This window comes from Branchiostoma floridae, chromosome 1, assembly GCF_000003815.2.
Source record: "Branchiostoma floridae strain S238N-H82 chromosome 1, Bfl_VNyyK, whole genome shotgun sequence".
Lineage (NCBI taxonomy): Eukaryota > Metazoa > Chordata > Leptocardii > Amphioxiformes > Branchiostomatidae > Branchiostoma > Branchiostoma floridae.
In genome coordinates, this window is record NC_049979.1 from 10784165 (window position 1) to 10807149 (window position 22985).

General features: G+C 40.0%; 3 protein-coding genes across 6 annotated transcripts; 1 reads left to right on the forward strand and 2 right to left on the reverse strand.

Annotated features, from left to right (window-relative positions):
- Positions 1-1129: 1129 nt before the first annotated feature.
- Positions 1130-5819, reverse strand: LOC118429817 (putative E3 ubiquitin-protein ligase UBR7). Its single transcript, XM_035840433.1, has 9 exons — positions 5608-5819; positions 4974-5107; positions 4121-4181; positions 3619-3714; positions 3225-3384; positions 2542-2966; positions 2153-2318; positions 1792-1853; positions 1130-1427 (listed from the first exon to the last, which is right to left on the reverse strand). Exons 1-9 carry the CDS (start codon positions 5776-5778, stop codon positions 1335-1337), a joined length of 1368 nt encoding a protein of 455 aa, XP_035696326.1. The 5' UTR covers positions 5779-5819; the 3' UTR covers positions 1130-1334.
- Positions 5791-15106, forward strand: LOC118429833 (bifunctional protein GlmU-like). 4 transcript variants are annotated; one of them, XM_035840457.1, is made up of 3 exons: positions 5791-5930; positions 12214-12396; positions 12788-15106. In XM_035840457.1, the coding sequence occupies exons 1-3, from the start codon at positions 5928-5930 to the stop codon at positions 13052-13054; spliced, it is 453 nt and encodes a 150-aa protein (XP_035696350.1). In that variant the 5' UTR covers positions 5791-5927; the 3' UTR covers positions 13055-15106. The 4 variants fall into 4 exon arrangements, with proteins under 4 accessions (XP_035696350.1, XP_035696341.1, XP_035696331.1 ...); XM_035840448.1 differs by lacking the exons at positions 5791-5930; positions 12214-12396; positions 12788-15106 and adding exons at positions 7275-8081; positions 9214-9408; positions 9758-10762; XM_035840438.1 differs by lacking the exon at positions 5791-5930 and adding an exon at positions 8059-8081.
- On the reverse strand, positions 14355-22913 carry LOC118429801 (NAD-dependent protein deacetylase sirtuin-2-like). The gene is made up of 16 exons (XM_035840432.1): positions 22879-22913; positions 22471-22611; positions 22046-22087; positions 21568-21674; positions 20995-21051; positions 20767-20835; positions 20359-20485; positions 20162-20221; positions 19921-19976; positions 19581-19657; positions 18831-18882; positions 17860-17961; positions 17177-17244; positions 16983-17049; positions 16412-16742; positions 14355-15931 (listed from the first exon to the last, which is right to left on the reverse strand). Coding segments are annotated over exons 1-16 (1383 nt in total). The 5' UTR covers positions 22880-22913; the 3' UTR covers positions 14355-15905.
- Positions 22914-22985: the final 72 nt, after the last annotated feature.

Below are 22985 nucleotides of genomic sequence, written 5' to 3' on the forward strand. Positions count from 1 at the left end.
AGAAGAATACAATTGCATTTGTACTTACATTTATGGTACATGTACCTATCTTCTATCTGTACCCACAAAAAACACCAATTACAATAGGTATGCCATATGGACAGCCACCAAGCAAAATCTTTTATTTCATGTTTGTCCAGAAGATTATAACATTGCTTCTGTGGTCAGTGCAGGCCAAGTCAAAGTGGGATGAACAGGTGTCATTCTTGTTACCTTTCATTCTAATATACTCATGCATTACATGTGTAATATGTACAAAAACTGGAGGCTGACTGCCACTGGCTGGTACATGGCATATACAGTTCGTAGAGTCAAGTTGGTGTCTTCATACACAATGGATGTACGTCCAGCAGCTTCCTTCACATGTCAACCTACTGCTACTGCATGGGTGGTAACAGCTAATAAGGGTCACAGAACATTTGCAATACACTAATCTTAATCTGGTGTACTGGTAGTACAAGTTCATTTCATATAGGTAGATTAATCGACCCAGAGTTAAAATGGTGTCAAAAATTGGTCTGGTACAGTGTGACACTGGTTCAACAGCACTTGGTATATGGTATGTACATGTATGTGGGTGCACTGGTGCACCTTGGGATTTGTGAAGGGCTATGTACTTAAGGGTACTATAATGGTACATTTCTGACACTGCCAACACAGTAAGGTCTGAAAACGACCAAAAACGGGCTTAAACAGTCTTAAAACAGTCTTGCCTATTGTTATTGGGTGGTTAAAGGGACTGAAAGAGGATACTAGTATTGTTCACTTCTGGTCTGACTATGCAAGAAATTGAATGGAACCAGGTGTGTTTACTTTGTAGCAGATCACAATAAGAAAGTCAGCCCCTTTCAGCCTGACAGTTTTAACACTTCATGAATGAGGTGTCAAAACTCAGGTGAGTGTTCCCTTGTGTGGCTACGCATATCAATAATGAATAAATTACACTGATGTGTGAAGTCCCTTGTTACCTAGGTGTGAACTTGGTTTTCAGCCCTTGGCATCTGCATAGAAACAATGCACACCAGGACAAGACCGTTTAAGCCCCTTTAACCACCCAATAACAATAGGTAAGACTGTTTAAGCCCTTTTTTGGCCGTTTTCAGACCTTTCTGTGTTGGCTGTGTGATAATGCCTGATAGTTTGCCTACTTTCCTAAATGCAACATCTGATGCTAGTTTATTGGTCTATATTTGATTTCAGGACTTGCCTTTATGTTATACTTTGTTTCAGACATTGACAATACTGCTGTGAATTCTGATCAGGCTTTATGGGAACTTCATACATGTGTGTGACGGTGAAGAGGGTAGCGTGACAGTCCTGTGGTTCGGTGGTCTCTATCGGCAGTTGAACTGCACCCCAGCTCCCTGTTGTCTCCGTCTGTCCTGCATACGCATGAAGAACTCTCTGATGTCAGACTCGGTCACCACCTGATGGAGCAAATGCAAATTTACATTTATTATAGTTCACAGCACAGGGAAAATCATCTTGAGTTTGCAGCTGAAACAGTTATGGTGGCAACACAATGAAACATGGAACAAATATTTATGATGGGATATGTGTGCGGTGTGAGGTCACTCCAGATGCCATGAACTTAAAAACACAGAGGAATGTTCAAATTGAATATTACTAACGTTAAATTTGTTATGATTTGTGCCACCAGATACTGAAGCTATTTCTCCGCATCCTCTCCTCTGCAGATAACTTCATACAAACCAAGGAAGCATAAAATTTGATATGAATCACTGTAGACCAGGACAAAAGTATGACAGAGGAAAATGACTTGAGGCATACCTTGCCCTGCTCAGCAAAAGTCTTCAGATAATCTCTCAGGTTATCCTTCATGTCGTTATAACCTGAAAGAAAGGGAACAACTAAGAATCAAGAAGAAATTTCCTGTACAAACAGAAGGTAAAGAATGTATATTGCATGACCAGGTAATGTATGCTTAGATGCAGAGTCCTTTCAGGCATACGATTGTTGGTACTTTTCTAACGTCAACTATCATAACTCTGCCATGAATGAAAGGCTGACACATTAGTATACCTTTCTAGATTCAGTTGTCTGGCACACAGCAGAATAATGAGAGTTGATGTTACATGTACATCACACTCCTTGCAAAGCTAGAAAAGCCACAATTGCAATCGGATCTCACCATGCAACACTTCCACCTGTTGTATCCTGTTAATCTTGCTGAATTCCTCCATCCCCTTCTCATAGGTGGAGCCCTGTGGCTGTCCTGTCTGGCCACGCTGCTCGTATGCCAGCACCGTGTCACCCTCATTCTGGAGAAATGTCACTCCCTTCTCCTCATAAAGGGCCTGTTGTGTAACATCACATAATAATGAAACCCTGGCCTCATCTTCTATATTGGGTGCATACTAGTATGTCAATTTATGATGAACAAGGAGGGCAATGCCATAGGCCACAGAGAAAATACTGGCAAGACAACAGGGAGTAGATGTCCCTAAACCATAACTTAACAGGCTTTCATGGGAGTACTGTACAAGTAAAATCATTACCCATGCCATAAGTATCTCTTACCTTACACTTGTCACAGGTGCAGAGTTTTGCTCTCCAGCCCTGAGGCCAGAACACGGCGTGGTCCCCAACAGTCACTCCCCTGTCCTGTAGGTCCTGCAGCGCACACTCTGTTTTCGAGTCTGCCGCTGACCCTGAGGTTCCACTGGTGGACGAACCCTCACAGGCAGCATCTGTAGCAGCACCTTCCTCCTTCTTCACAGCGGGCAGTTTCACTCCATTCAGTCCCTCTTTGTCATCAGCTGACTCATGTGAAGCAGTCACACCGTCAGGGCTGTTGGCTGTTACAGCTGTGGCAGTCTTACTTCCAACTTCTTGAGCAGCTGTGTCTCCTGCACCTTGTAGAGCCTTACTTCCACTGGGACTGGTGCTCACAGACTCAACATCTACTGCACCTGGGGTTTCCTCCTTCTTCACAACTGTAGTTTCTACACACAAATTACAGCAAGTATAAGACTTAGTATTGTTTTGAAGATTAAAGAAAGCAGGAGGTGACAACTAGACGGACCCCTGTTTTTTTAAATAAATGCAATGGGATCTTTAATGTGCTCGAGGTGTGTCTCTCCTCAAACACAGAACTCTAGCTTTATGTTCCTGATTGAAACTTGGTACTCATTGGACCCTGATAGGGATTCAAACTCTTTAGATTCTAAGTCACTATGGTGCATGCAGATGAAGTAACTCACCGATGCTATGCACTGTGTAGGCCCAGAGGAAGCTGCACCTCTTCATGCAGGCCCCACATATCATCTCCTGGTAGCTGACCGAAGTAGGAGGGCTGCAGGACAGGTGACGCCCGTGGTACCAGTCTTCACAAACCACGCACTGGATCATCTCATCCTCTATCTGTGCGGGAAAAAAAGCTCAGAAAAGCGAAGACAAACCTCTGGTGACCAACTCTAGTAACACGTAGTAAGCATACCTCACATGTGAGCCAATATGTTCCTCTTAATTGGCATAATAAACAACAAACGAGAATGTGATCCAAACTCAATACCACAAATGATCCCTAAAAATTTCTGTAGTGATTGAGTACAAGGGCTCCACAAGTATTTGTGGACCTGTGCCATTTTTACGCACCTCATCATCAGGGTCTGGATAGGGCCGATCACAGATGCAGTACAGGCCGTGGAAGTTATGGTTGTACTTGTTGTCTGTGTTGACAGGTGCTTTGCTCTGCAGGTACACAAGGTTAATACATGTATGTCCTGTTAATAGAATACTACACAATAATAGATAATGGCCACCACCTGTCACAAAATATGGCAATGGGAACTTCATTAATAAGACACAGATAGTAAGACCAGAGTTCTTTCTGAATTTGATTTATGAGTTAAAGACTTGTTATTCAAAAAGCTTCAGAATGTGATTTCTTTTCAACTGTACTACTGTATTCAGTATTCATCCAGTAAATGGGTATCCCATATAATACCCAGCCTTGCTCAGCTTTAGTTGGTTCCCAAAAGTCTCTTGGCGCGATGCCATAGTTAAAGACCAGTCTAGAATGTACAACTCAACAAGGCTAATATCAAAGACTAAAGGATGGCTTCCTTCTGCGTAAGAGATTGTGCAGCCCACTCACTGGATCCAGCTTGCATTTATTCTCAGGAAACTTGCTGTTGCCACAGTCACACTTGAAGTTCCTGCAGACAATAAAATACAAAAAAGGTCAGTGTTATTGGTGGTAGCATGTCTTCAAACCTGAATCATTTGTTTCATTGAATGATCCCTAAATCTGTATCTGTATATATGTATATATAATAGCCCTTCAGTGCAATATACCAGCTGAAGTGCTTCAGTTCCTTGCAAGGATGTAATGCTACTAATACATGTAACGTTATCATTACAGGTGAAGAAAGTATTCATCCACAGACTTTCAAGAGAATCGTCAAATCTGACCTTCACATTTTCACCCTCAGAGCTGTTTTTCAATAAATACATTTTAGGTAAATTGAAACAATAGCCATCTTGATGTGATTCAATGTATTTACCATGATGTCACTTAGCCTAGATGTCAGCCTATAGCTTAGGTTCCCTCCCTCTAATGGCTACCCTGCCAACAAGGCTCAGTATCCATACATGTATGTTCTGTTGGCAGGATAGCAATCAAACAAAGCTAACAAGCCTGGCATCAAGGCTAGATGTTGATCTCCTAGCAGATCAAGACAAGGGACTGTGTGATCAGATCTTGGGCCCAGGCAAAAACTGATTCTGCTGGGTTATAAGCTAGGACCTGCTTCATACCTGGATTCACAAATCTGGATTCTGGTATGCCTAGATCGATTCCAAAGGTGGATTAAGTGTGCGCAGCTAAACTTCCCATTAGAACCAGATGGGACCATTCCTACCAGGTTTTGCAAATCAGGATCAACCCCATGCCTGGATGAGCCCTGAATCTTGCATCCTTGTATGAACAGGGTAAGATGCATGTTTACCTTTTAGTGTACAGCTCGTACAGTTCATGTCCCTCATGGCACTCGTAGCTGCAGGCCAGACAGATGCCGGCAGGGTCCATCACCTCAGGTGTGCAAGTGCCACAGGCGTACAGAGCCTGTCTGGAGAGGTAGCCCTGGGGAACAACGGGAGGGCACGGTTGGGGACATCTGATGCCTGATGGTCACCCGGATAAGATCTAGCCTCCTTAGCAGGCTATACAAGTTAGGCTTTAAAGTTTAATCAATAAACTTAACATTTCAATATCAAAACCTTCACCATGAAGGTTACGTGTTCATGCTTATTTCGTCCGTAGAACTAAACACATACTGTACTAGTAATTTTACCTAGAGATAGGCTATACAAATTATGAACCAGACCATCTTCTTTCCAAAATTGTTTTGGAACATAATTTTATTTCCTTTTCAATTACTTATTATACAACTAGGGCATCTTTTATAACCATTAACAATGAGGATATCTAACCAAAACCGATCTTGATAACACATAAAGTTGTATCGTAAACTACATATCTGCGAGGGCTTTGTTCTAGAACTGAATGGTTGACAGCCATTGTCATATGGTTATGCGGACCGGTGGAAGAAGAAAAAGGGGAAAACGAAAGACGAGGTTTACCTGGATGTAGGTACAGTGCTGGTCATCGCTACCACCCAGGACTGCCGAAGCAGCCTCCTCTAGTTCCTCATCTTCCTCCAGGACGTCCAGCATGGAAACTCCTTCCTGCTCCTCGTCTTGGTCGACCTGAGAGAAGGGCCGCTTGGTGCCAGAACTTCCCGCCTCCGCCATGTTGTGGTGACGGAATGGTGCGCGGGGGGTCAGGGGTCAACAGCTGATAAAAACCCCGCGAAATTATCATCCTAATCATCTGGGAGCTGGAGCGGCTTAGGACCCACACAGGATCCAACATTTATCTCCGAAACTACGGAATTTCAGAAATGGTAAGCAGATTTGCCCCTGTTTTATCATTACTGTGCAATGATTTGCTCAGCCCCGTATCAATTTGGATTCTCTATTGTTCATTTCTATCGAAATATGTGAAATATGAATTTGTATTGAGTGTGAAATTCCTCTGTACTGTAGATATGCGCAAGGCGAATATTAGTATGGCGCCGCGTATAATATATACAGATATATTCGTATTTATAGATGTGTATACATTTGGTCGACTATATTTTTAAGGTCAGCTTCAAGGTTGGATATCAGCTGTCCTGAATAGCGGAGCTCATGTGGAGTCAGTCTAGACCACGAGGCAAACTCACACCAAGGAGTCTATATGGAGACTAAAACCTCCTAGCTCATGATCAGTGTGGTCAAATTATCAGCGCTAGTGCGAATAAACAGACTGCGTGTTAATTTTTGTGTACTTATGATCACCTTGAAAGCGAATTTGTTTTGTCATTCATGGTTGGTTTATTGTATCAAATACAAGTTTGCATGTCATTGATAAACATAACAAGCAATTTTTTTGCCGTTATTACACTGTATGTTGTGTAGATGTAAGAATCTTAAGGATCTTATTACAATGCAAAGGCTTAAATTACACAAGCTAATGCAATTATGAAAATTTGAAGATGAAGATTAATCTCCAAGCAGATCCACCGTGGCGTAATATAGTATCAAACCCACTGTAGGTGCCCGTTTGGCTCACTTGGGCTGGCTATGCTCCTTGGCCAGCTTTGATACTATCTTATGGCACCGTAGGATCTGCTTGGAGATTACATTAAGATATCATTGATTTGTGGGTACATGAAAGTGTCAGTGCCTATCATTTACAACTACCTTAAATATCACAAAATGGTAAATACATTTAATATATAATATGTTTAGCCATATTGTCAATGAAATGACACATCTGAAATAGAAGAGGTCATTCACAGCTTAGTCAATTCAAGCCCAAAGAGCTTGCTCAGAGATGTAAATTAAGGGTATGCTGTTTCATAAAGAAATAAAAATGACGAAAAAGTAATTGCAGAATTGCAATCAGACATAATAGTCTGAGATCATAGAGCTGCATCAGATTTTGATTTTGATTTTGTTATATGCATAATAGAAAAAATAATTTCTCAAACAAAAATTTTTCAGTATGACTCCATCCTCCTATGCAGGGACATCCAACAGTGAAACCGCCTCTCTGGATGTACCCTGCTTTCTCAACCGTCACTGTTAGTTCCTGTGGATGCCCCGCCACCCCCCCTCCCCCACTCCAAACCAGCTATCAGCCAATCAGAGAATAGGCCTCTTTGTTTTCAAAAGCGGTCTCGCATATATAGGGTAATCTCATTAATATTTATAAGCAGGGCGGTCAGGAACGGAGGGTGACGGTTGAGAAAGCAGGGTACATCCAGACAAGCGGTCTCGCCGTTGGATGTCCCTGCGTAGGAGCATGTCTGACTTATGAGGTCATTTAAGGTGTGTCATATATATACTGCCAATACTATACGGGATGTTGTGTCTGCCTGCCAGAATTTAAGTAGTGTGAATGAAAACCCTTACAAAACCACTCAGTTGCGATGACCTTGCTGAGCCCCTGTCATCTAGAGCTGGAACTACTTCTACATTTGTGAAGTAATCATGATCAGTGAAAAAGGATTCACTCGTTCACAAATCAACAGACAAATGCATTTGTTTCTTGCCCACTATTCATAATATCAAATTAGATATCTATGTTGCATGATACAGATAACATAATCAAATCTGTGATAAATGTTGACACTTATTAAGTATGATGTGTGAATGGACCATTTTGCTAATTGCTTGTCAACAGAGATTCTCAACATTTTGAGGTCATCAAGAAAGAGCTCTTGCTTAGGCTGATGCTAATGGCTTATGCCGATGTTTGTGTGTAGCTGCAAAAAACAAACACAAAAAAAACACACATCTTAGTGACACATGATTGATTCTGACGAAGAACAGCATAGAGACATCCTCGTGAAAAATTATTGACTTGAAAAACCACTTTGGTGATGAATGACCTTTTTGAGCAGAGAGTGTGCAAATCTAAGAGTCACCCTGGGCATTTTGGAATAAAGCACGTAAGCCACCGGATTTGCACAAGCCACAATTTTCAGCTAAGAGGGGACAGCGTAATGGTAAGAAACTTCATTTCTTTTGCTTTACTCACTTTGTCAAGATGTGTTAAATACATAATGGGAGGTGCCCTAACATGGCTAACTCATGGCTTTCCATCACTAGTTGCCTGAGAGTGGTCAACTTCTGATGACTGACTTTTGACACATTCATCTGAAGACCACACTTAGATAAGAAATCTATTCATATGGTTCATGAACCCTTCCTGTTGCTCGTTACAAGCGGCAAACACCGTGAGACATTTTTGTAAATGTACAGTACCTTCTAATTTTGTGCTATGCTGGACAGTGTGCCTTAACATGGTATGCTTTTTTAAATTTTGCTCGCTTCTGAAGGTAGCGATGAATTTAAACACACAGAAATACAAATTTAATTTTAAGATTTCTCTTAGCTTTCTTTTGACATTTAAATCGTGACTATGTTCTTCTTGCCTCACGTGAAGAGGGCTGTGTCGAGCACAATTCAGTTGTTTTCACAGGAAATGGGCTTAATTGTGCACTGATTGTGACTGCCCGACTAACAGAACTAATACGAAAAATGACACTGCCAACATCAACAAAACTGTCTTATTATTGGTAAATATCTTTGACATCTCTATATAGAGTTTTATTTTTATAGACATTAGGAATCATTTGTTAGAGTTGGGGGATCTCTATTCTGCCACCTTTACGGCTTTATTTCTTAATATGTGTATGGCAGTTGTGTGGCTGCTTGCTAGAGTTTGTATAGTTGAGGGACACGAGCCGCCAATACGCAGAGACTGGTGACAGTAGTGATTCGGCACTTCCAAAACATGAAAAATATGAAGTGAATATGTTAAAGTATATTTTGAATGCAAAAACAGCTGTGTGCATGGACTTGGATTATTTACCTTCCAAGCAGAATAAACAGTGGCAACAAACATGGTGTACTTAATAAATGCATAAAATCGGTGCCATCTTAGGTCACCTCCCATTTAAGGTAACCCTATTTAACTATAAATCAGGTATAAATTCAATATGTGTTGTACTCTGCAAGACACTCAATATGGCATTTAAAGTAAAAGTATGTCTATGTTTGAGGTTGTTCTGCTGCTTACCTGTTTTCATTACCTGGCAGATATAAGAAATTGTTTTTTCAAACAACAATTTTTAGGCCATGGCAAGTTCCCTTATGTGCTTTACACTGCGCCTGGGTCCTGGTGTGGAGATCCAGTCTGCACTGCAGAAGTTTGTACAAGAGAAGGGACTCAAGGCACCATTTGTTATGACATGTGTCGGCAGTGTTTCCGCGGCTAAACTGCGACTGGCAAAAGCCATAGGAGATAAACCTGGTGCTGGAAAGCACGAGGTAGGCAGGATTGTGGTCCTTTAGAGGAGGCCTGCAAGGAATCCAAGTGTTATATATCTCTGTGTCAAGGATTTCTGATGGGCTTGTGGTTTGGTGTGCTCAAGGACTGTGCTGTATGTGTGCCACTTAGTTTAGGCTGGGCGATGTATAAAAGGTACATGATGCATGTATAATCATGTAGCACTAGAGAAAAACAATGACTCCAGAATTAAGGTACTTTGGTGCAAATGGGAATAATGGTGGGAGCTCATCACTGTCAGACTTTTAGTATTCATTTCCTACCTAAGGAAAAAAATCGGTACCTAACCACGTAGTCATAATTCGATACTTTCGGACATTTATTCCATAGATCATTGAGCTGGATGAACGTTACGAGATAGTATCGTTGGTGGGTACCCTGAATGATGGCACTCATCTACATGTCTCATTGGCTGACAAGGATGGGGCTATTGTTGGTGGCCACGTGATGGGGAACCTGACCGTCTTCACCACAGCGGAGATTGTGATCGGAGAGAGCAGCCTGGAAACCTACGGTCGGGTGATGGAGGAGAGTACGGGCCACCCGCAACTCGTGGTCAACAAGAGGCTGAACCAGAAACTGTGATCTAAAGTCTAGCAGCATCAGCCATATCCATATAAATATATAGGATGGCATCTATCTAGAGTATTTGAGTGGGGAGGGAATTTCCTTATGTCCTCATCAAAAATAGATTTTGTAGGGCAATATACCTACATTGAATATCTATAACGTTATATTACCAGTAGTACATGTACTATATGTCAGGCTTGGGTGAAGCTATTGTGGAAAGGTGGAATTCACAGGATGACAGGATCAAAGTAATGGTCTTATTTTTTGTTTCTCCACTACCCATTTATCTGAATTGCAATGTTATACAAGTAATGTTAGATGTTACGTTACATAGTTAACACTAACACTGACTTTGAATAAACTTATATTGCAAACTATATATAGTGTTAAATGCTACATATTTCTACATGTATTTGGAAATATAGTCAAGTATATGAGTATTGCCCATATTACACTTTTTTCAACCCCAAACATCAAATTTTTCAGTGCTGTGGGCCTCGGAAAACTGACATGCTTTTGTTTGTATATTACCAAGAGTCATGTATCTGTTGTTATTACAACCACAGATAAAACTGTTTATTAATTGTGGGGCTCAGAAACATATGTTTTCATTCTTATTACAAAATTACATATAACGCTAAATTACCCGCAGGATAACCTATATCCATCGATTTGAAAAGCTGGGTATTTAGGGATATCAAGTAGATGGGCGGTGGTTTTAAATGGCAACATTTTGAAAATACTTGAATTAGTTTGAAAATGTTCCAGTTTGAAACCACCATCCGTTGATATCCTATCCTAACCTGTTTTTAAAACAACGAATATAAGTAACATGACGGATATAGCATACATGTAACGTTATATTTATATTGATACTTACATACTTGTGTATACATAGATATGTATTGTGTATGTGTGTGCATCTGTGTGTGTGTGTGTGTGTGTGTGTGTGTCTCCATAAGTGTGTGTGTGCTTGTGTTTTATGTAATGTAAGCTCATACATGTGTTTGGACTGTAGGTATGAATGATAAATAGATACATTCATGATTAAAAAAGCATGTATGACAGTAATATGAAAATTGAAATAAATCCTTGATCTGATATACTAAAATGAAAATATAATCCTTTCAAAATTAACAAAGCTATCCTAAATTGATAAAATTTATGATATTATTTGATATTTGAACATCAATAATAATAATAATAACATTTAGTCAATTACCATACATTAACATATATGCATGAAATATGCATAGTTTACTATATTCCAAATATTGCTGATATGGTATTTGTGCCATTATCACTGATCTTCAGTTGCATTGTAACGTGACATCTCATCTGGACAGCTGATATCCGAAGGCTAGTGCCAGTAATGGTATGCATATGTCTAAAGGGATTTGCCAAGTGGTTCAATGGAACATACACATTCAGTGCAATGCACATGATGTATGTAGTTGTATCTATTCTGTGCTGGGAGCGTCAGAATTATTCATGTACTCTGTGGTAGTACACGGCAGGCCAGGTGCTGGTAATTGGGGCTACAGAGGTGTGATCTGCGGTGCTCTACATCAAAACCTGTTGGTGACACGAAACCTTCAGTGGAATCATAAAGAATGTGGCTTGGGGGAAGGATTACGCAGGAATTAGTATGCCTGGGTGCCACAGAAAGTGTCTATTAATTTGTTTTTCTGCCGACCATCTGCTACTAGATTTTGATGCCATTAAAGTGACAACGTAGCATTGATTTTCCCATCGGTGATGAGAACCTGACAGTTCGGATGCGTGGCCTGATAAGTCTGGTGATCAGCTTGCCATTTGTACCGGTGTGTCCCTGCATAATTCCACATCATTCCAATCACAGGGACAGCTGTCCTCATGATTCCTCACTGATGGGAACGCAGATAAAACCCAACAGCTGAAGGCGTCGTCTACTCTCTCTCCCTACATGGTGATGGATGCTGTTGAATTTTCCCTCCCGACAAACATCTGTTTTTTTTTTCCAACAGATGATGAGGATATATGACCTTCCTACTAATGTAGGCCGTGTAGGAAGGTCATATGACCCACATACTGCTAGGGGAAATGAATATAGATTACAAGACGGTTCGCTCTTCCCTCATATTTGTGAGGATTTTCAGACTGGCGTTGCATATACATGGGAGGAAAATCTGATTAGTTTGCTTCTATCTTATTGCCTGTGTGTTCATCCCACTTAGGCCATGGCAAGTCCCCTCTTGTGTTTCACGCTGCGCCTGGGTCCCGGTGAGGAGATCAAGTCTGCCCTGCAGAAGTTTGTCGAAGAGAAGAGACTGAAGGCGCCGTTCGTTATGACCTGTGTCGGCAGTGTTTCCAGTGCCAAGTTGCGGCTGGCTAACGCCACAGCAGAGAAACCCAACGAGGTATCGTGGGCAGGATTTCATTCTTTCATGGGGGCTTGTATATAGAGCATATTGTAGGGCTTTGTGGTGAATGGTTTGTTGTACATTGATTGATTCATCAATTAATGGATTGATCGATTATATTGATGGTTGCTGATGTTAATCAACCGTAAAAAGAATGCAAACTGCGGAGATGTACATTGCTGTATTGATTTGACTTTGACTGATTGATTTGTTGATCAATTGTATAAATCATTGCTGACAGGCTTGTGTTCAATTTGCAGTGTAGATGTATGTTGACATTAGGAACTCGATAAAAAGACAGATGAGAGTGTGCTCAATTCAGTCAGCAAAAGGAACGTTTACTTATAGTATCTATTCAAGAACGGGACTAATATCATGTATTTTCTAGGTCATCGAGCTGGACCAGAAGTACGAGATCGTTTCATTGGTCGGCACCTTAAACAACAGCTGTCATCTTCACATCTCATTGGCTGACAAGGATGGGGCTGTGATTGGTGGCCACGTGATGGGGAACCTGACCGTCTTCACCACGGCGGAGATCGTGATCGGGGAGTGCAGTAACCTGACCTACCGTAGGGAGATGGACGACAGGACAGGGTTCCCTGAACTGGTGGTCAACAAGAGGCTCAACCACCAAATGGGAACTGAGGTCTGACTTCCAACGGCCTTGGCATCTGTCTTAGTATGTTGCGACGTTTAGTTATTAACCCATTGAAATTGAATATTGAGGGACTCATTAAAAATGGTTCCAAGAGAGATAATGACAGGGCTGTGGCATTTAAGGGACCCAACCCTGTGCCACTATGGTTGGTTTAGCATGATTATGAGCTAGGGCTTGTATGCCAAGCTGTGATTTGCATGTAAAAATGTGATATTGTGGATGTACTCTGCAAGGGTGAGTAAATTTGCCTAAAAAGATGGTAGAGTTTTACAGCATTGCATCAAAGTAGTATGACTTTAACTTGCCTATTTACTGTCTTATTCTCCTGATGTAAGTTATGTCTACTCTACAACCACATTTAGAATCAATTTAGATCCATTTTTGATATTTGGCAGTGAACCAACATCAAGTGACAGTAATTCAGTTTTCTTTCAATCACTTCTGTCATCTTCAGAGTCAACACACATTCACTGCCTTTGGCCTTAATCTACGATAAAGTACAATACTGCTAGTTCACACTCTACAGTACTAGTTGTCTAACCCTAACCTCTACAATGTAGACTGGAAGTTAGAAAATTTTTCTCAGTCTATACAATAACTGTAAGACAATTGAGAGCTATTTTTTTCTGTTACCAGACTGAGTATTTTTATGTGTATTTTATTACCATCAGCTTTTTACTCATTTAAGTTACATATTTTGATATGGCAGTTGTTGCTCCCTTTTATAATGTATTGTGCCAGACTCCATTGGCAATGTTGCAATTTATTGTATTGGTGCTTAAGTTTGGTAGATATCGATACACAGTATTCTTAGATTTGCAGAATTATGGGGTATTCTTAATGTGTACAGCAAAGTAGCATTTGTGCATTCCGTTTGTTAGTGGTATCACACAATTTACTGATTGTGATACAAAGCCTTACCCATTCCAACTGTCTTTTCATAAGTCACATGATTTTATGACAACCACCCTATCATTTTGAAAAACAAATGCTTGAAGGATTCCTACTTAAAAATAATCCCATGTAGGTTAAAGGATAGTGGATGTAAAGGGTCACTGAGGCATTTACAGTGCCTCTGAATTCTTTTATCTACTTCTGAAGGCTTCCTTCATGCTAAGACTGTTAGCAGATAATTAGAAAATTATCAATTTGATTTTCAAAAGATCAAAATATATGTGACACCTTTCATTTTTCAATACAGAGATATGAAATGTTTAGGTATACAGCCTATTATGTCTAGTATTTAAAACTTATCTTAAAGTTATGTGCAGCTTCTTCAGTTCAATGAATTGGATTGTCCACTTTTAATGTTACACACAAAAATATTAAAAATGAATAGAACACATAGGAAATTTGATACTGTCTGTATAGCAACAGTTAGAATGTGCTAAGTGGTACAAAATGTGTTGAAATATCCATAAGAAATGTGTGTTCATGTTTTATGCAGAATGTAATATCAATCACTAATATGAATGTATATCAGCTTTTCGAAGGTAGATGAAACGAGCAACGTTACAGTGCCAAAAGGTAAACACTTCCAGTGTGTATGACAGTGTTAAGTGATATTGTGCTCAGAAGCTGAGGTGTATCTAGTTACCACCCAATGAAATCTCTTGGTTCTCACACTTCATGTTTTTCTGATTTGAAAAGAAACAACAACAAAAAACAAGTAGTAGAAAATCCTTCCAAGTTACAGTTTTTCCATTCATCAAAGCATAAGTTGTTGAAAATCCATGTTTTAAATGTTTACTAGCCTGTGTAGCATCTTCTGCAGCAATAGAGTCATTCACCGTATTGTCGTTCCTTTTCTAATTCTTATTTTGCCTACCAGTGCCATTACTTTCCTGCCAAAATCTGAGAACCAAGACATTTGACTGGACCAGGTGTTGCCTTGGGTTAGGTTATTATGAAACATATGCTATTATATAGACTAGAAAGACTTTTTAAACTAGCTTATTTACTTGTCTTTTGCGAAATCTGGAAGAGCAGTAACTGTTGATATCGTACTTGTCGTAATGATCATGATATAAAAATTTGGTATTTGAAGTCTTTGCTCCAGAAGGTTTTTTTCATGTACATTTTAGCATGCCAAAGTATTTCTTAATGCAGAAGAAACAGAATTTTGTATGATGGAAAAAACTTGTTGACAGAACATGAAACCATAAACTTTCAATAACATTTGAATAGAAGGATCCAGCTACCAAGACAGCAGACAGCAATAGTAATCAGTTGCAGAAGCTTCTAACATGAAGTACCCAACTGATAACACAAACCATTTCACACAATATGTGTTCTACATTTTTCAGGCACAGAATTTTAACGGATCAAATATATCCTTACAGGTACTTAGTAATATTGTCTGTCAGTTGCTTTTAAAAAGACAGTTATGGTAATAACAAACACAGTAGGACTAGAGTGGATTTAATGCCATCTAATTAAGGAGTGATTTCAAACCCAAATGCCAAAAACCACCTGATGAGATATATAATTACAGTTGCATGGGCTGTCAGAGGCTTTCATGCATCCCCAGCAACTTCAAAATGTTACTTATATAACTAGAACATTTCAAAGTTAAACTTCTTTATAATACTCTTTCTTTCATACACGAAACTTACTGCATAGCAGTAGATAGAATGCAAAGTTTAACATACAGCAGCAGATACACATACCATTTGATGCACCCTGGTGCTAGGTAATATACTTGTGGAATAATGTTTTTTTAAGTGACATGTGTCAAAGTGCCAAACTCTTGATGCTGGGTGAAAATTTGGACCAGAACAGACTAAATTATGTTGGATGCTGCTACGGTAGTATATTTTCTTATGGTAAGGCTATAAGGAACATGCTAGAGGTTGGAGGAACCCTTCTCACACTGCCAACACAGTAAGGTCTGAAAACGACCAAAAACGGGCTTAAACAGTCTTAAAACAGTCTTGCCTATTGTTATTGGGTGGTTAAAGGGACTGAAAGAGGATACTAGTATTGTTCACTTCTGGTCTGACTATGCAAGAAATTGAATGGAACCAGGTGTGTTTACTTTGTAGCAGATCACAATAAGAAAGTCAGCCCCTTTCAGCCTGACAGTTTTAACACTTCATGAATGAGGTGTCAAAACTCAGGTGAGTGTTCCCTTGTGTGGCTACGCATATCAATAATGAATAAATTACACTGATGTGTGAAGTCCCTTGTTACCTAGGTGTGAACTTGGTTTTCAGCCCTTGGCATCTGCATAGAAACAATGCACACCAGGACAAGACCGTTTAAGCCCCTTTAACCACCCAATAACAATAGGTAAGACTGTTTAAGCCCTTTTTTGGCCGTTTTCAGACCTTTCTGTGTTGGCTGTGTCACTGGTTTCTTGATCACCTTTCTCCCCACTACTCTTTGTTTCTGCACCATCTGTGTCAGAAGTTGGAGCGACATCAGCTTGGGGAATGTCCTGTTTCTGTTCCTTGGTGGTTTCCGTTGTAGCAGCCACCTTTTGACAGCTGTCAGCAGCGACTGCAGAAGACTCTTGCCTGCTGCTATCTGTGCTGGCTGCAGAGGCCCCCTCAGCACAGCCTCCTGCAGCAGCTGCAGCCTGACCCTCACCTGGGACCCTCTTGGCTGCAGTTTTCTTGTCTTCTTCAATCTGTGCCTCGATCCTGGTGTGTTCCCTGTGAACCAGCTCTTCTAGCTGCTCCTGTGAAGACGAAAGTGAAGACAAAGTGAAAATGTCACCAGAAAGATAGCTAAGATTTATAGATCTATTATTGTACAGGTGACTTTTGTTCTCCTAAAGGATAGGTCAGAAAATGTTTGGAGATTTTATAGCCACAACTAAAATACCATATCATATTTACGATGAATAACCTTAGAGAAATCTTTTTTTAAACATTGATATAACGTTATACTGTGTCATGTCAGCAAGTTACAAGCAAACCTTCCATCCAAGTAGCTCAGCCAGAGCTTTACAACCTTCATCACAATCTCCCAGCCAAGCAACATCCCTGCAGGAACAAAGAAGAACTGTAAAACTGTATATATACTGTCTAGTACTTAAACAATACAATGTGACAAGGTTTCTGCAACTGTAAAACAGGTTTGTCAAATGATCTTTTTTTCCCCCGCTCTCACCTGTAATTGTTTTCTGAGTCAAATTCCATTCCTCCACCAAATCCCAACATCCTCATGATAGGGTCGACCTGTAAGACAGAACGGCTCATAGCATAGGATTCATCCAAATGTATCCAACTATTGTCTAGTATTTTACCCTCTTGTTGCAGCAAACATTTTTCAAACAACTTTGAAATTGTTAGTTGTTAATTAGAATAAAGGGGGACAATTTCATCATTCCCTTCATACTAATTTTCTTTGCACATTACTCTACAGTCATCAAGAGCATGACTTTGCAGTGGAACTTGAGACTAAGTAACGCACAGTGTGCTGTATTGATGTTAACACTCAATCATAGCATATTTGGCATTCATCACTGCAGATAGGCTTCAGCTCTCTACCGATCAGTGAGCCTGAAAGTGCTGTGACTGACTGTCTGCAAGAATATCAGACAACTTTGCACCTCTGCAACTCTGCACCCAGCAAATCAGGACAAGTCAGCACCATGCCTAGGAAAGTCTCATCATCAAGAGGATGCTGAACTCAACTCTAATTCTAACTCAACTCTAACCCTATCTAACCCTAACCTCAACCCCATCCAGAGTCATCCTGGGTGTGGTGCAGTATTATCCTAATTGGCTAGGGGCCAAGTTGCCCAGGTGCTGATTGGACAACCCCCAAGAAGGACAGTTCAGGAGAAGTACCGGTGAGGGGCTGATGCCGAGCTCCACATCAGGCAGCTCAGGTTTAATCATAGCAGCAAGCAGCCGGTGGGTGAAGGACCCATATCTCAATTTTCCATACCCCTAAACAAAGCCAGAACACCCAGGGTCACTACATATGTACAGCACTGAATCATCAGTTCCATACTCCAACCCCAATCTCAACACATACACACATGTACAGACCCTAAGCAACCAGAATCACTGCATATGTACAGCACTGTGTCAAATTCCCCACCTTACACCCCCTCACAATTATGCTAGTGACATGGTAGACATTCCCTTGAAATGGATGGCGCTTCAGCACCATTGACACGTCACATTGCATATCAACACAGCAGTCCGGGGACTTCAAATTCAATACCACTTACAATAGATAATGCCACAGCAAGTATGTTTTATGGTTGGCATATCCTCTGCAGACTACAAAAAACAAGATGTCTAAATTTTCAAAATAGACACCATAAACGTTGCTATCAAGAATTGAAGTGACAAAACATTTGACAAGGCATTCATTGCTGTATTCAAGAAGTGAACCAGTGTACAGTTACAATTATTAGGCTACAATACAAACTATTTTCACATTTAGGTACTTAATCATCATCGTCCATCCCTGCAAAAAATTTTTTTTTCTTCTGAAATTAGGAAAAAAATAATAAGCGCGTTGATGTCATCCAAAAAATTTACTTGCTGTAGCCTAAGCAAATTGTTTATACCCCTGAACATGGCCAGGACCCCCAGGATCACTACATATATAAAGCTCTGTATCAGTAGTTCTCCCTCACACTCCCTTGTCAACATGACTGGGACATGGGAGAAGTTGATTTGTAATGGATGGCACTTCAGCACCTTTGACACATCCATTCTAACACCTCAGTCCTGGGAGTTGACTGTGTCAGATTCAATACCATTTCTACAGTAGAAAAAACAGATTGATCAACAAATCCACCCACCTGCCCACACTTCTCTCTGTTGATTAAGAGCCTAGGACAGGTTTCTGGGACCCTGGTGCATAAAAATGTATGCAATAAAAAGTTGATCACAATACATAAGTTTAAGTGTGACGGTCCGTTCGGTGTAATATACTAGTAACCAGCTGTTGCCGTGCCGTGTGCCTGCAAAGCTGGTGTGTTATGCTGAACGGCGGTTACACCAGCTATATACAATGTAGATACAGATACAGATACAGTAGTTGCAATTGTCATCAGTATCCACTGAAGAACTGATGACTGTAACTGGTGTAAGAACTCAAACATGTTGCAGGGATACATGTACTGTATGTCAGTCAGCAGAAAAACACATCCAATCACAGCATGCCCCATTGGTATACATTTAAATCAGAATCCATCCTTCTTTTACAAAGATTGGCAAAATATCTGTGTTTAAAAGTCACACTGCTGCCATGGCACCATCTTATTCCTTAATATCATCGTGGATCATAAATTCATATCTTTTCTACCACATATCAACAAACATAAGGATCACAACTCAGGTTCAGTTCAGGAATTTTCAACAGCAGTACAGTAAAGCAAGTTCACTACCATATACACTACATACATATCATGATCCCACCACATTAATATATAAGAGTAGGGCTCCAGCCTGTAGTGAATTGGATCTTTGAGTAGCCATCTTGAAAAGGTGAGAGTCACCTGTTATGTCAATCCCAAAAAGTAAATAAATAAGCAATACTGAATACAGACCTGTCCACTAGGGATGCAAAAGGTTGGACCTGGAGTGACGTTCCCATCACAATGAGGAGGTCACATCGAGGAAAATCCTGCAAGTTTTAAGAACCAAATAGATCAATGGTTTAACTTGGCTTAACTTGAATCATTACCCTGAAATAAAGGCGGAATAAAAGCACTGAAGTGGGATTTTTTATAGTAAGAATTTTAATAGATACTTGTATGAAGAGAAATGATATGAATGTACCTAAGTAAGTAAAAAATGTAAGAAAGTACAAATGTATAATAACAGCAACAGTGTTAAATGTAAACTGACAGGTTGTTCCTTAGTAAAAAGAAATAGAGAGGTACCTACCGCTAAAACACTGGGGAAGAACTTGGCTGGCATGGCTTCTCCAAAGAATACTATGTCTGATGAAAATATAATGCGTTATCAGTATCGCTTGCAAGTACAACAGAAAAGCATTGATATCAAACTGTATAAAATTGGCAGCGAACCAGTCGACCTCATTTCTGTAAAAGTATAAAGATCAATGAACGTAACTCTCATGTGATAGCTGACATCTCAAACATGAAGAAGTTGACAAGGTTCATACCAGGCTTGACCACACCATCACAGTCAGGACATCTGGGGACCTCATCATTGAAAACCTTTTCTGTAACAACAAAAAACATTGAGCAACATCAGAACAAGTACATGTAGCCAAACATAATTGACAAATATGCACTCTTTCCAACCTCGACTGGTGGTAATGGTAGAGGCGATGAAGAAATGCATGACAACATTGCTGACCTTTGACCCACTCTTGAGTATACTCCTTCCTACACTCTCCTAGACAATGTGCTGTGTAAAATGTCCCATGAGCCTCCACCATCGCCCCTGCTGACACTCCTGCCACTCGCTCCAAGGTGTCGATATTCTGGACATAAAAGGAAATTATGCCATTTTTGTTTGTTTGTTTATTCAGGATGTACATTAGTAACACACGTCATACTTACTAATCTTCCTGGAGTCCTGTACTACATATGAACATAAATACAAGTATGTGTGCGAGTACATATTTACAAATATCTTTACCTTAATGACCTTAAATGCCACTATATGACACAGAACATAACATAACAGTATTAACATCCTACAAGAATGACACTTTTATTTCATTAAAAACAGTCTGGCACAATATTAGCCAACATACTGTACCTGGGTAAAATTCCTGAGTAAAAGGCCTTTGTCTGACAGCAGCTTGATGAAATAGTGACACCAGGTTGGCTGGAAGGAAGGAAAACCATTTGACTGCAGGCTAGTTTGAGCTTCTCATTGAAGACTAAAGAAATGTTCTAACAAATTCAAGATTACATCAGGCCAAATTTGGGTAAAAAAGTACTTGAAAAATGATAAACACTACTAGTATTTTGGATAGAAAGTCACCTTAAATTTCCCAGGGTAAAGTTCCTTTGCAAGAGCAAAGAATGGTTCTGGGTTTTCCTGTAATAGAATTAAAAAACAAAAGTGATGCACATTCATATCAGTATTGACATATACTCAACATCGAGGAAAAGAATGTTTCCATAAAGATAGGAGTTTGTGTAGAATTGGACGGTACTTGAATTGAATGTAATCACAGTTTTATAAGTATAGTGATAAATGAACAAAGTCAAAGAACTAAATTTGACTTTGTAAATAAAGATATGCCATATTCTCAACACTGATGACTGTCAAAGTTTGTACACAACATAACCATGACACCTGATAATCCATGAAGTACCACAAAGTCTTAGCTTTAACCCATAGTTGTCCTTCCATGCATTTCCTCTTCAGAACAAGCAATGGAGACCTCCAGTCATTAAGATGGTGATGTTGTACCAAAAACAGTTGATGGCAAGTAGCCTTAAATATCAAAAATTGCTGATTACACCAAATTAGCACCTACTTTATTCACAATAACTTTTGGACAATACTGGATCAAATATGCTTCAGCTCCACTTTTCATCAAGATGTTACCTTGAAGAAGCCAATTTCAAAGATGGCATGAGGATTGGGCAGGTTGTATTTCTGCAGGTTGTCGTACAGTCCTGTGCCAGGACTGCGGAAATCAGGGATACCAGCAGCTGCAGGAATGTAAACAAAATATTCTAAATACAAATGAGCATGTGTGTGACAATTAAATTGCTGTATTTAGAGTTAGACCAATGGTTTAGTTAAGTACATTGTTGGACGCCTTTAGGGTACAACTGTATTCAGTAGGTGACAGGTTCAAATCCCTGCAAGGTCATACCAAATTAAAGACACCAATTCTATTTATGCCTTTGCTATCTAGCACTCCAGACTTATAAGATTTAACACACACCACTGCTAGTGGACTACACCTTTGGCAGCTTGTTCAATTGTGTGGCCTAAGGACTACAGAAATGGTGATAGGCAGCTACCTACATGATGAAAGATGTGGGAAAGATTACAATAGTACTAGCCATGAACTTACATGTAGATATGCCTGCTCCAGTGAGGACAATTATGTTTTTACCTGCAAGAAAAAGGCATGGGAGACAATCAGCCATTTGGCATTATACTGTAACAACTAAACAGTATTATCCTAGCAACAAGACTACCGGTACATACAAAGTACTTAAAAAAAAAAGCCTAAAATATGTTATGACTATGGAAGCACAAAGTCCACTAAGATGAACACAAAACAGATTAAATGGCAATTTATATATGCGAAGATGTTCACCTTCTCAACCTACACAGTGCTAAGCAAAAGAACATAGGTAACTGGCCATCTGCAATGAAGCCACAACATCTCTCTCTCTCTATATATATATATATATGCAAGCACATCTGATCCTCACGAGATGGAAAATAAACAACAATGAACTGGATATATAGTGAGTGTGAGTGCATACTTACATTTGCCATCTGTGATGTATTTTGCGATCCCTTCCACAGTAACCTCGTCCAACACCTGCTGTGGACGGGCAGTTCCCTCCTCAGTCTCACGTTCCTGGGACAGACCCAGGGTTCTCGCAAACAATCTCCTGAGGTGCTCCACTGAAACATGGATGGAGAGAATGAAAAAAAAAAAAACATCAAAATCATTGACTGCTACAACCTGCAAAGAAAGGGTATCACCCAACCCCCAACAACCGGGTATCTCCCCGACAAAAAACTTCTTTCCCAGTTTGGAGCTGGCAGTGGTATCATAAGGGGTTGGCAACTAATTTTTCAGTCTATGTTCGAGACAAAGATGCCTTTTTCCTTATGATAGAGATGAATGAAGATAAAAAAGGAAGGATCTGACTTGATGTGATGACTTACTTTGCTCTGCCTCTTCCCCAGCGCCTTGTTCCTGGAAAAAGAATGTTCAAAATATTAGTCAAAACAAACTACTAGTAATCTGATTCTGCCTTTCCTCTTCTTCCATT

Coding starts and splice junctions, on each gene's coding strand:
- LOC118429817 (XM_035840433.1), bottom strand. CDS start 5,778: ATGGCGGAGGCGGGAAGTTCTGGCACCAAGCGGCCCTTCTCTCAGGTC. Junction 5,108..5,607: donor AGCACTGTACCTACATCCAG/GTAAACCTCGTC, acceptor GTTGTTCCCCAG/GGCTACCTCTCCAGACAGGC. Junction 1,854..2,152: donor ACAGGTGGAAGTGTTGCATG/GTGAGATCCGAT, acceptor CCTTTCTTTCAG/GTTATAACGACATGAAGGAT.
- LOC118429833 (XM_035840448.1), top strand. CDS start 7,956: ATGAATGACCTTTTTGAGCAGAGAGTGTGCAAATCTAAGAGTCACCCT. Junction 8,082..9,213: donor TAAGAGGGGACAGCGTAATG/GTAAGAAACTTC, acceptor AACAATTTTTAG/GCCATGGCAAGTTCCCTTAT. Junction 9,409..9,757: donor CTGGTGCTGGAAAGCACGAG/GTAGGCAGGATT, acceptor TTTATTCCATAG/ATCATTGAGCTGGATGAACG.
- LOC118429801 (XM_035840432.1), bottom strand. Junction 18,883..19,580: donor TTTGCATCCCTAGTGGACAG/GTCTGTATTCAG, acceptor TTTATGCACCAG/GGTCCCAGAAACCTGTCCTA. Junction 17,962..18,830: donor ACAGAGAGAAGTGTGGGCAG/GTGGGTGGATTT, acceptor GGCTTTGTTTAG/GGGTATGGAAAATTGAGATA.